Source organism: Hyperoodon ampullatus (genome assembly GCF_949752795.1).
Source record: "Hyperoodon ampullatus genome assembly, chromosome: 19".
Classification (NCBI taxonomy): Eukaryota; Metazoa; Chordata; class Mammalia; order Artiodactyla; family Ziphiidae; genus Hyperoodon; species Hyperoodon ampullatus.
The window spans coordinates 31,210,096-31,222,734 of record NC_136932.1 but is presented as its reverse complement, the minus strand read 5'-3'; the positions used below and the strand labels follow the sequence as shown (position 1 = coordinate 31,222,734).

The following is a 12,639-nucleotide window of genomic DNA, read 5'->3' as shown; positions in this document are numbered from 1 at the left end:
ACAGCACGTGGCGGGCACCGAGGCCCTCTGGGACTTGTAGTCTTCTTCCCGAGGCGCGGCGCGGGGGCGGGGCCTGGGCGTTTTTGATGCTGATTGGCTGCGGCGTGCGCTGAGGCGCGCAGCGACGGCGCGCCGCGAGTGTCGTGCGCAATATGGCGGCGCCCAGGGAGGCTGAGGACGCCGGCGGCCGGTGAGAAGCTTCGTGCGACCCGAGCGCGCAGCGTGCGGTCCCTCCGCTCGGTGTTCCCCGCGCTCAGGCCTCGCGCGGTCGTCCTCCCAGGCCCCCGCGCGATGTGGAGGAGCTGCCTCCGGCTGCGGGGCGGGGGTCGCCACCTCCTGAACAGCCCCCGGGGTGGCCTCACCGCCTCCGAGGGGCCGGGGCCAAAACCCCCGGCCCACGCCCGGGCCTACGCGCCCCCAGCAGGTGAGGGAGGCCAGGGCGGAGCAGGCTGAGGAGTCGGCCGTACAGGGTCACAGGTCGGAAGGGAAGCCCCGGCAAGGGCAGGGACCTCCCCAGAGCGCACGCGCGTCGTTTTCTTTAGCCCGTGTGGCTTTGTTCTCTTCCATTAGGAAAGCAGAAGTCATCCTTGTTTTCAGGCGGGGAAATTCGGGTTCTGGGTCGGGATTGCCCCAAGGGAGCAGAGCAAACTCTAAGAGGTTTGCGGGGTAAAGGCCGGTCTGCCGGGCTGCTTTCTGTGTCCCCGCCACCCGGCACCGAAGGGACCTGGAGCCCAGGCTTTCAGTCTTCCATCCCGGACGCCGTCTCCGCAGCTGTCCTGACCCTTCCTCCTACTGCCCTCCCACGACCCCTGCCATCTACTAAGGAGTTAACGCCCCGTGCCTTCTTCCTCCCCTTCCGACTCAGATGAGGCTTAGGAGAAGGTAGTGGCTCTTTCGTTGCTTCTGGGGAGAGGTTTTAGGGGTAAGAGTGGGAGTGACGCCTTTGAGTGAAGATAGTAAAGCTCTCCTTCCAGTCACTCAGTATTGATGTGCTGAGGGCGGAAGGCACCGTTGTCTTCAAGAGAGATGTAGCCTCTACCTAGGTGATGTTCAGTGTCGAGTGCAGAAGATTATAACACCCTGGTTAAACAATAGCCTAGGGGCTTCCCTGGTGGCGTAGTGGTCGAGGGTCCTCCTGCCGATGCAGGGGACACGGGTTCGTGTCCCGGTCCGGGAGGATCCCACATGCCGCGGAGCGGCTGGACCCGTGAGCCATGGCCGCTGGGCCTGCACGTCCGGAGCCTGTTCTCCGCAGCGGGAGAGGCCACAGCAGTGAGAGGCCCGCGTACCGCAACAAACAAACAAACAAACAAGAAAAACAATAGCCTATATGCTGTGTGAGTGAGGTACAAAGAAGCACCTATTCCTACCTTGGGGGTTTTGAGGGTCTAGAAAGGGTCTTGGGTGAAAGGACGTTTAAGCTGAGTCTTGACAGACGAGAAGGAGCTTGGTGTAGAGCAGGGAGAGTGGAACGCGGGTGGCTGGAACACGTCCAGAGGTGGCAGTGGGTGAGGGAGCTCGCTGTGACACTGCCTGCTTTAGGAAATCTAGAGCTCCACAGGCAGCTTGGCATCGTGGCAGAAGCACATACCTGAGGTCTGATGCCGCTGAACCAGGAGCTGTGTGATCTTAGGCATGTGACCGCTTCGTTTGGACATCATTTTCCTCTGTGAGTTGAAGAGCTAGGTTGTCTCTGAGCGCCCTTCTGTTCCATAATTTTATACAAATGGGGAAGAGGAATGGATGTAGCAGGGAGCAGAGATCGCACCTGTCAGGGCCCAGGTGAAGGGCCTGGAGGTGATCCATGAAGAGCCAGTAAAGGGGAAGAAGGAAGGGCATCTGTGACCGTGTGAGTTATGATAAGAAATGTACACATTTGGTCATTTTCTTGTACAGGCATATGTCTCCTAAAACCCTTGTAGCTTACTAAGTAATGAGAGCTATGGGAGAATCTTTTGTTAAGATAGTCGGTCTTCTGTCCTAAAAGAGCTCCAGAGTGATAAAGGTGAAAGGAGGGCCTTATTACTCATGACAAGCCCCTTTCAACCACACCTGAGTGTATGTTAACAAGGTGACTTTTTCCTTAGGGAAAGCCCCTAAGGATGGCGGCTGATTGCCAGGGGAACCAAACGCACTTGATTAGAGGGTTGGAAGTTTCAGCCCCACCCCCTGACCTCTGGGAAAGGGAGAGGGACTGGAGATTGGATGGAGGTTGATCACTAATTACCTGTGATTTAATCAATCATGCTTGTGTAATGAAGCCTCCATAACACCCCTGAGCTATGGGGTTTGGAGAGCTTCAAGGTTGGGGAACACGTGGAGGTGCAGGGAGGGTGCCCAGAGAGAGCATGGAAACTCGGCACCCTTTCCTCCATACCTTGCCCCACGCATCTCCTCCATCTGCCTGTCCCCGAGTTGTATCCTTTTGTAGTAAACTGGTACTCTAGTAAGTAAACTGTTCTCCTAAGTTCCGTCAGCTGCTCTAGCAAGCTAATCTTGCAGGACATTACTCTTGTAGGACTGAGTCCTTAATCTATGGGATCCAGCGCTGTCTCCAGGTGGGTGGTGTCAGAATCGAGTCAATTGTAGGACACTCAGCTGGTGTCTCAGAGTTGATCTGTGATCCGAGCGGTAGGGATCCCTAACCCTAACCGCCCCCGCTCCACGTTTGGAGCATAGTATCTGTGTGAGCGTGTAAAGGAAAACGGGAGCGTTGTTTTTCCTTTATAGCACCCCAGGGAGGCAGCACCCGAGTGAAGGGGACACGTTCGGGAATTCCCTTAAGTGTCCTCAATCAGAGGGTTCATCCAGTTGGTGGGTGCCACTTGCCATCATGGTGGCACCGACCTGCCCCTGTTCCTTTCTACTGCAGACTTGCTAGCTTCGGCTCTTGGTAGGTAGTCAAACGTGGAGGAAGATAAGAGTGGGTGAAAGAGTGCCGAGCAGTGGGCCGGGGCGTCTCGCACCGACCTGAGCGCTCTGCTTTTCTGGCCTGAGCGTCTGTGCGTCTTTGGAGGAGTGGAAGGTTAAACCCACGTGGGGGCTTCTCCGTGAAGACTTGGAGAGGCAAGTAGATTGAACTTGGCTCCTTAGGGACGGCTGTGCCATTGAAGGTTGTCGGAAGGCGAGGAGGGGGTTAGGAGAGGGTTGCCGGGCTGTGTGGCGTCCAGCCCTGTACCAGCCGTTGGAGCCGTCAGCCGCTTAGAGGGGAAGGTGTTCGGAGAGGCTGCCTGTCCAGCTGAGGACGACACCGGTGAGGGCAAGGCTGGGGGGTCTCCTCTGTTTACAAGTTGTCTGTCGCCTGCACAAGTGGTTTAGCTTCTCAGTCTCTGCCCCGTCTTCAGAGGCTGCTTGTGCTGGGTTGAGGCAGATGCTGTAGATAAGGAGGCCGCCTGCCACCTGTTTTTGTTAATAAAGGTTTATTGGAACCCAGCCCTGCTCATTCACTGACATGCATCTAAGGCTGCTTTCACCACAGTGCAGAGTTGGCTGGTTGCACCAGAGACTGGATGGCCTGCAAAGCCTAAAATACTTTATTTGGCTCTTAGCAGAAGTTTGCCAACCCCTGCTCTGGATGCTAGGGCAATTTGGAAAAAAAGGTGTGTTTAGTCATTTTGCCCATTTATATTAATTTATGTGGTAGATACATTTGGCCTGAAGAATTTTTAAACAGCTTTATTGAGATATGATGCACTTACAGTTCACTCACTTAAAGTGTACAATTCAGTGGTTTTTAGTATACTCAAAGGGATTGTGCAGCCATCGATTCTAGAACATTCTTATCACCCCAAAGAATCCCTGTACCCTTTAGCTACCACTCTCCGAGCACCCCCTCAATCCCTCCAGGCCTAGACAACCACTACTTTATTCTCTGTATCTGTAGATTTCCCTAGTTTGGATATTTCATATAAATGGAATGTGGGTTTTTTTGACTGGCTTTTTTTCATTCAGCATGTTTTCAAGGTTTATCCAAGGGGTAGCATGTGTCACCATTCCATTCTTTTTCACAGCTGATAATATTCCACTGTAGGGACACACCGTGTCTTATTGATGCAGTCATCCATTGGTGAACATTTGGGTGGTTTCCATCTTTTGGCTGTTCTGAATGCCTCTGTAAACACTTGAGTACAGGTTTTTGTGTGGGCAAATGTTTTCATTTCTCACAGGCAGGTATCTGAGAGTAGAATTGCTGGATCAAATGGTACCTAACTTTCTGAGGAACTGCCACCCTGCTTTCCAAGGTGGCATTTCCACCAGCAACGTATGAATGTCCCAATTTCTCCATTTAGTTCTTTTTTTTTTTTTTTTTTTTTTTTTTTGCGGTACACGGGCCTCTCACTGCTGTGGCCTCTCCCGTTGTGGAGCACAGGCTCCGGATGCGCAGGCTCAGCGGCCATGGCTCACGGGCCCAGCCGCTCCGCGGCATGTGGGATCTTCCCGGACCGGGGCACGAACCCGTGTCCCCTGCATCGGCAGGCGGACTCTCAACCACTGCGCCACCAGGGAAGCCCGAAGGTCCCAATTTCTCAACCTCCTCCCCAACATCTGTCTTTTTGGTCATAGCCATCCTAGTGGGTGTGAAGTGGTGTCTCGGGACTTTGCTTTGCATTTCCCTGATGATGAATGATGTCAAACATCTTTTCGTGTGCTTTTTGGACACTTGGACATTTTCTTTGGAGAAATGTCTGTTCAGATCCTTTGACCATTTCTTCATTGGGTTATTTGTGTTTTTATTATTGAATTGCAAGAGTTCTTTATATAGCTGGCCTGAAGAATTCTGATACTTGAAAACGCTCCGTCACAGCCGCCCCAGATTATGGGTAGAGGGACCCCGAGTCAGAATCTAGCTTTAAGGCTTAAGGCCCGCCAGGTGGCACTGTTTAGAAAGAGAAGGGTGTTGAGGCAGCTCTGGGAAGGCACGTCCTCTGTTCCTGGTGCACCGTGGTGTGTTGCAGTTCTGAGGCTTTGAGTCTTTCCAAAGCAAAGGCCAGCCCGGAAATTGAGGCCGGTAGAAAGATCACTCACTGGTCTGTGAAGCCTGGGACAGGAGGAGGAGTGTCCGGGGAAGTGACACAGAAAATCACCTGTTTCTTTATACGTATTGAAGCAGCCTCGCAGGAGTAAGGGACCTAGTGGACATTAATTTCCAGTTCAGCACTCTTCACAGGAGCAGCTTGTTAATGTTCTCCGCTTATATAACCTGTTTCTTGTGGCCAGCTTTTAACATGCAATGCTTTTTCACATACCCATTTCTTTGTATCTACATAGTCCTTAAAATTGTCACTTAAAAGGCACCAAGTGTGGTTTTGCCACAAAAAGAGATGTTCTGTAAAGGGAGTGATTCATACTCAAAATAGACGCGTTCTGTGTGATCCTACAAGACTAGCCTGTCTCCTGCCTGTAAGGATGGGGTTTCCATTGCTGGTAGCTCGCCCTCTATCACTGAGGATATGGGTGCTTCACAGGCTCCTGGTCTGATGACTTGTCTTATGAGACCCAAGACCTTGGAGGGTCCAGGGAGAAAACCTCCATCTTTTGACATTGTTGGGGAGCAGGGATCCCACCAAGTGAATTTTCCAGATCCCGGTGGTAGAATGCTCTGCCGCACTGGCAGGGTGGGTCCCTCCCCCAGGGATGAGTCAGCCTTCAGATCCCCCCACCCCCCACTTCCTGCCTGGTCTGGCTTTGGACTTGCTGCCCAGCCAGGCACTGGAGAACATGCTGGACACCGTCTGGGCACCCCGACTGAGGCCTGCAGAGAGACGCAGGGGCCTCCAGTCTCGTGTCGGTGGGGCTGCTGCCCCTAGCCTGTTACTCAGAAGTCACTGATCCATGTGGAGTGGGGAGACCCTTGGGTGCTGTGTGCAAGTCAGGCTGGTCAGTCAGCATCAGCAGTGATGGTACAAGCTCCTCCTGAGCTGTCTCCACAGCATTTTAAGCTGAGCTTTTGAAAAATCTTTCCAGCAGAAAGGAAGAGGTTCTATCAGAATGTCAGCGTCACAGAGGGTGAAGGTGAGTGTGTGGAATTTTCACTGCCTCTTTTGTTTCTGTGAATGGGTGGAAACACTTTTCACCTCCAGCCAGCTCCTCGGTGAGCTTGGCCTATGCACTCCCGTCAGGTGTGTTCCTGTAAGCCACCCACCCCCCAGAAGGGACTCAGGGCGTCTTTGCACTGAATCAAGTAGCTAAATATAGGGGTGGTCACTCGATTCTGCTTATTAACCCCTGAGAGGTTTTCATCTGTTCTTTCAAGGTGGCTTTGAGATCAATCTGGACCACAGGAAGCTGAGGACTCCCCAAGCCAAGCTCTTCACCGTCCCCAGCGAGGCCCTGGCCGTCGCTGTGGCCACTGAGTGGGACTCCCAGCAGGACACCATCAAGACGTACACCATGCACCTGGTGATAGGCCGCAGCCTGCGCCCGAGGCTGCCACGGGCTTCGTGGGCAGAATTAGGGATCCTCTCCCGATTTCGATAGGGCCCTGGGGGCTGTGGGCACCCACCCCACCCCCACCCCCAGGGCCTGGTTCCTCCCTGCGTCTGGGGACACAATCCTTCCCTGGCCGCCAGCTCTCTTATTTCCCTCTGGGGCAGCTGCTCCTTTGTTTTGTCAGCTCTGAGGGTCTGTGATGGTCTGGGTCACGTGCTGGTCATGGACATGCTGGTCATGCCCGCTGTCCATCTCCTCAGCAGCACGTAGCCAGCCTGGCCTCAGCTCGGTTCGCACTCAGCAGGGTTGGTGGCCTCCCTGAGAAGCTGGCCTCCCTGAGGCCCTAGAGGAGCAGCTGGGGGAGGGGCCCACTCGGTCACCTTGGGCAACTTGCTGCCCCTTGGGCAAGGTTCCCACTCTGAAAAGTGGGCGGTGGTCGGGACGGGACGAAACGATGCGTCGAGAGTCTGCGCTTCCCGGCACATGGACCCAGGCCCCAGGCAGGCTTCTCAGCCTCTCCGCCCGCATGCCAGCTCCCCTGGAGTGTCCAGGGAACAGGGGACACGGGCTGCAGACGGAGCCTTCGGGTAGCTCAGCAGCCTGTGGGCCACAAGGCAGATCTGGAAAAACCGTCCTGTCCCTGGCTTGGCTGGCTTGGCTGGCTTGTCCCCTGCTTTCTGAGGCATCGGGGAGTTGGTGGGTGAGCTTCTCAGCTAGATCCAGGAACGCCTCCACGTCACCTTCACTGGACCTGACCTCCCTGGGCCTGGGTTCCCACTTCTCTGTAATGGGTACAATAATAGTACCTCCTGGAAAGGGTTGTGGTGAAGATTGAATTAAACACCGCAGAGCCTGGTAGTACAGAGACTGAGACCTTGGGGGAGTTCATTGTTCCTGGGGCCTGGGCAGTGTCCTCGGGACTGGCCATGCTGACAGGCTCTCTCTCTGCCTTTGATCCAGACCACACTGTGCAACACGTCTCTAGACAACCCGACCCAGCGAGACAAGGACCAGCTCATCTGGGCAGCCGCAAAGTTCCTGGACACTGACACCGTCTGGTAATGGACGTGTGGGCAGCCTCCCCGGGGCCTGAGCGAGTCTCTTAGGCTGTTTGCCCAGAGCCTTCTCAGTGGAGGAGAGGGCAGGCCCTTACCTCCTCAGCACTCAGCTGCTCTGCAGACCCCGGGCCAGAGGGCGTGGGCTGCCCCAGGGTCGGGCTGGCCCTCTCCCACAGCCAGCAGCTGTCCTCTGGCCTGCAGTGGGACAGGCTGGTGGCCTCTGCAGCTCTCTCAGGCTCTAGGACCCAGGGGGTCACGTCCGGCCACCGCACATTCTCACGTGGGTCGCCTGCTCATCACTTGTCCGCTGGGTCACGGATGGCCCGACCTTGGCATCCAGCGGCTGGCGTCCTCGTCTGCATCCTCCCCACGCCCGGGTTCTTTAGCGGGTGGGTCGGGGGTGTTGACAGGAAGTGGAAGGAACAACTGAGCAGCCCTGTGTCTGCCGCTGGAATGCTCCGGCACCCGGGTACCTCCTGGATGGCACGTGAAATCGGCACTGGGGCGAGGGGACAGAGGTGCCCCTGCAGAGGCTGCTGGCACTGCTGTTGGAAAGTCTGCACCGTTTGCGTTAGGGACCTTTTGGTTACAGGGAACAGCACCCTTCCAGCCCAGCTCAGAGAAGGGGGGTTTTCTTGGAGACCATCCCAGTACTGAGAGCAGATGCGGGTGGGAGCCCCCTCTGCCCTGGGGGCCACTCCTCTCCCCTGGGCAGCCTCCTCCCCGCACCCTCGTGACCTCCCTGCCACTTCTGCTCGCACCAGCCTGGCCTCCCCAGCACCCCCTCAGGCTTCCGTCCCAGGAGGCCTTGCAGCTCAGCTCCCCTCAGCTGACCCTCATCTCTGTCTCTTGGTCAGAACAGTGGTGTGGCCTGGCATCGGTGGTGCCGGGCAGGGCCACTGGCGGCCACATCTGTAGCTGGGAGGCAGGTGGGCAGACAGGCAGCTGGTCCGTGGCCGGGGCGCCGCCTCTTGGGAGGGGCTGGCAGGCAGGACGAGTGACTGAGCTTCTGGCACAGCATCCTGGGATCAAGGGGGTGTGGGTCTGGGGACAGTGTTAGTGTTGAGAGCAGCACCAGGGCAGCACTGCAGGCAGTGACCTGTCGATAACTGGGGATGTTCGGGACAGTGGGTCTCAAAGTCAAGCTCACGCAGAACCCCTGGAGGGCTTGTGAAGCTGCGGGTTGCTGGTCTCCACCCCCAGAGGGCGGGGCCTAAGGATGTGCATTTCCAGCAAGGTCCAGGGTGAGCCCTGGGCCACACTTTGAGAACCACTGCTTTGGGGGAAAGGTTTGGGGGCAGGGGTAGGGGGTGGAGAGGTCTTCTGCTGTTGTGTTTTGTGTATCTGTGTCTGTCGTTGGATGAGAGAATTGTACTTTTTTATTAATGGAGGTGCTTTTGCACTGAATTAGCTGCAGGGTGGAAGAACCAGAGACGCTGGTGGAGCTGCAGAGGAACGAGTGGGACCCAGTCATAGGCTGGGCCGAGAGGAGGTGAGCCGCTCGGCGCTGGGCAGGCCAGGGTCCAGGCCATGCTAGACAGCCGAGGCCCTGAGCTGGTCAGCGTTCTGAGTTCAGAGCACCCAGGGGACTCAGGACAGGGCCACCTTGGGGGAAAATGCTGTTCAGTGCTTCTTCCCCCATTGACTGTGTGACCTTGGGCTAGTGACTTGATCTCTCTGAGCTTCCTTGTCTGTGAGTGGGGCTCATAATCCCTACCTCCCAGGGTGTCGGGAGGTGTACGCGAAGTGATGCGCCCTGCTTGGCACACGCTGAATGCTCGCATTGGCGGATACCGTCCTGCTCGTTGTCACAGTTGCTGTACAGTCGTATACACAATCACAAAGCAGCGTGTGTGATCCTGACACATGGAGAAAAGTCTGGACAGGTGAACCTGTGGGTGGGAGGTTTCCAGGGATTGATGATGCCCAGGGCTTTTCCTTAGCAGGAAGACTCTTGTGCAGAATTGAACAGACCATTGATACCGCACAGTTGATTCAGTTTCATTTCATTCCCAGGGGATTCGCAAAGGGCTCTGACCCTGTGCTCCCTTGACCACAGTATTTTGTAAGTGTGTGTACACGGAGTGGTTTTGGCATAGCGTTTTTTATCTGTACACATTTCCTGAGCGCCTGCGATGTGTCGGCATCCTTGGGTTTTGTAGTAAGAGGCATAACCAGTGTGCTGAAGGATCAGATAAAACCGAACGACTAGATGCCATGTGAGAACCGCAAAGATGCGATGCCATTTTGGAGCCCAGTGAAATGGAACAATAGTTTGGTGCCTGCAGGCCTTTGCTATGGTACAAAATTGTCAGCTTTTTGTGGCAGTTGAAATTTCTCACCCGTAGCAGATTACAGGAAAACGTGGCCACTTCCTGTGTTCCATTTGTACTATTGGAAATTTCAGAAAGACTGTTTCTAAACCAATGGGAAAAATCAGTGATACGTGAAAGGAAATTACAAAAATTGCTTTTATTCCATTGTTTTTTCTTGCATTTTATGTAGTTAAGATTGTTCTTGAAAATGTATCATTCTTGAAGCTAGCTCGTGTCTCAGACCAAAAACAGTGCCTTGTGTATGGTAGAGGCTTAATAGATGTGTGAAAAAATGATTGCCTGATACAGGACATACACAACTATTGTAAAGAAAACAATATTTAAAAGAAGTCTTTTATGGCTCACATGTGAAAACTTTTCTGCAAAGGTTTGAAACGCAGGCAGCCCATAGTTCTGATGGACGTTCAGGCCAATGAATTCGAATTTCAGGAGCTATAAGTGACCCCCTGCTTCCTGACTTGCAAACTGTGCCTCCATCCAGAGCTGTTTCTTGCCCTCTGCTCTTGGTGACAAAAGGTTACTAGGTCAGGAGGCCACTGACTGCAGTGGCAGGTGCTGTCAGTATTCCCAGCTGGCCCCTGAAGGGGCACACATGTGCTCAGCAGGCTGGGGCTCTGCTTCTGGGCAGAAGCTGGGGTGCACAGCAGGACAGACAGACATGCAGCCTCTCCCTTTTAGATACGGCGTGAAGATCGGCTCCTCCACCAGCATCATGGGGCCCAGCATCCCAGCCCAGACTCGGGAGGTGCTGGTCAGCCACCTGGCCTCTTACAACATGTGGGCCCTACAAGGTACGTGGTGCTTCCTGTTGGCCAGGGAGGACGGGCTGGGGCTGGAGGGCTGTCATGCTAACCTGTCCCCTGGTCCACGGGCCAGCAGGTTCACACCCTCCCTGGGGGACGTGGCTCTCCCCTCTTCAGGAGTCTCCATTCAAGGCTCCCTGGCCTGGTCGGGTCACGGGGTGGAGCGCTCGCCCTGGTGGGCCGGGACCCGCCCCCGGCAGGAGCAGAGCACTCCTCGAGGAGTGCGGCCAAGGCTTTGTCCCCCGCCTGGCGACCGCCCTGTGTGGGGTGGGGGCCCCAGGTCCTGACCTGGCTGTGTCCCTGTAGGGATTGAGTTTGTGGTGAGCCAGCTCAAGTCCATGGTGCTGACCTTGGGCCTGATCGATCTGCACCTGACGGTGGAGCAGGCTGTGCTGCTGTCCCGCCTGGAGGAGGCCTTCCAGGTGAGGCGCAGCCCCAAGGCAGACTCCCCGAAGGGCACCCCGCCGTGTACACACGGAGCCCAGATGCTAAGGCCCGTAGAGGTGTTGTCACGTCACAACGGTAGCAAACCACGGCGGTGCTGCTCAGCCCTCCCTCACCGCCTCGCCGCCTCTCCTCAGCACCGTGTCGGGCGCGGGCTCTTGTTTCCCATCTTGCTCAGGAGGAATCCGAGGCGTGGGCGCCCCCTGAGATGATACCAGAGGCGGGTCTTGGAGCCCCCGCTCTGCGGGTGGAGGTTCAGGACAGTTCGGGCACAGCTGCAGGCTGGGCCCCTCAAGATGAGCGGGGGCCACGTGGGTGCTTCTGGAGGCTGAGCCTGCACACCCGGACGTGCGCACAGCGGGCCCTGGGGGCTGCTTCTTGTGCACGTTTCGTTTAGGGGGCTCAATTAATAAGGCTTTGCTGCACTGCCGTTTGCGTTTTTTAACTCAGAATGATGGTGTTTTCTGCAGTGCCCTTGTCACTTCTCCAGCCTCAGAAGGTTAATTGCTGTTACAAGTTGGCTCCTAGCATGATGAAAACCCTTTTGTAATGACAGCATTTCCCAAGTTCGTCTAGTCATCCGCTCAGGAAAATGCCAGGGGATAAAACTGCTTCTGTGTTGTGAGAGGCCGGCTATTCTCTGGTGTGAGAAAGGGTTGGATGGGAAGAGGGTGATCTGGGCCTGAAGGCGGCAGCCAGGAAACCTGGTTTCCAGTCCGGGCTCTACTTTTGGCTGCGGGGTCCAAGCGGGGCCATGATTCCCTGAACCTCACATTCCACCCACCGCAAAACAGTTCTCTGAGAGTATAAAACGCCCTTCAGATGTTCTGAGCCACCTGAAATGCAGGTAGATCTTGAGTTCCTGGGTGGGGGGCCCACACCTCTGGGCCGCTGGCCAGGGAGGGGCCCGCAGGGTGGACTGGAGTCGCACTGACAGCCATGCACAGGACAGGGCTCCTCCTGGAGAGAGAGTCTGCAGCCCTGCCCGGTGCAGACATGCCGGCTTCTGCTGTCCTGGCCTCCCCCAGGAGCCCGGCTGCAGCGACCATGTGGCCCTGGCTGGTTTATTCATTCCCCCCCACACACCGGGGCACTTGCAGCCCTGCCCAGCGAGGCAGCTCATGGAGGGTGACACTTTGCAGACTGCCTCACACCAGCCTCCCCGTGGGAAGGTCAGGCCCCTGGGGAGGATGCACGTGTGGCCGTACCCATGAGCACGGTGCCTGCTCTGCTCCCCCCCCCACCGCGTTTTCTCACCTCTCGCTCCCCCTGCGTGTCTCTCATGTTCGGGCGGGATCAGAGCCTACTCTCCTCAGCTATGGGACATCGTGGCTCTGGCCGGTCACCCAGTGGCCTGTCCCGTCCTCCCCTCAGATCCAGAAGTGGGGCAACGTCGAGTGGGCCCACGACTACGAGCTGCAGGACCTGCAGGCGCGCACGGCCGCCGGCGCCCTCTTCGTGCACCTCTGCTCTGAGAGCTTGGCCGTCAAGCACAAGCTGCTGCAGGGATGAGGCCAGGCCCCAAGCCATGCGGCTGGTGGAGGCCAGCTTGGGCCGAGGCAGGGGGCG

General features: G+C 56.2%; 1 protein-coding gene across 2 annotated transcripts; it reads left to right on the top strand.

Annotated features, from left to right (window-relative positions):
* Nucleotides 1–291: 291 nt before the first annotated feature.
* On the top strand, nucleotides 292–12,584 carry ATPAF2 (ATP synthase mitochondrial F1 complex assembly factor 2; the record flags this gene model as incomplete). 2 transcript variants are annotated; one of them, XM_079726171.1, is made up of 8 exons in its annotated part: nucleotides 292–424; nucleotides 5,968–6,012; nucleotides 6,254–6,399; nucleotides 7,390–7,487; nucleotides 8,899–8,979; nucleotides 10,502–10,614; nucleotides 10,933–11,048; nucleotides 12,445–12,584. In XM_079726171.1, 8 exons carry the CDS (start codon nucleotides 292–294, stop codon nucleotides 12,580–12,582), a joined length of 870 nt encoding a protein of 289 aa, XP_079582297.1. In that variant the 3' UTR covers nucleotides 12,583–12,584. The 2 variants fall into 2 exon arrangements, with proteins under 2 accessions (XP_079582297.1, XP_079582296.1); XM_079726170.1 differs by having other exon boundaries at nucleotides 6,254–6,435; nucleotides 7,366–7,487.
* Between the last annotated feature and the right edge of the window lie 55 nt (nucleotides 12,585–12,639).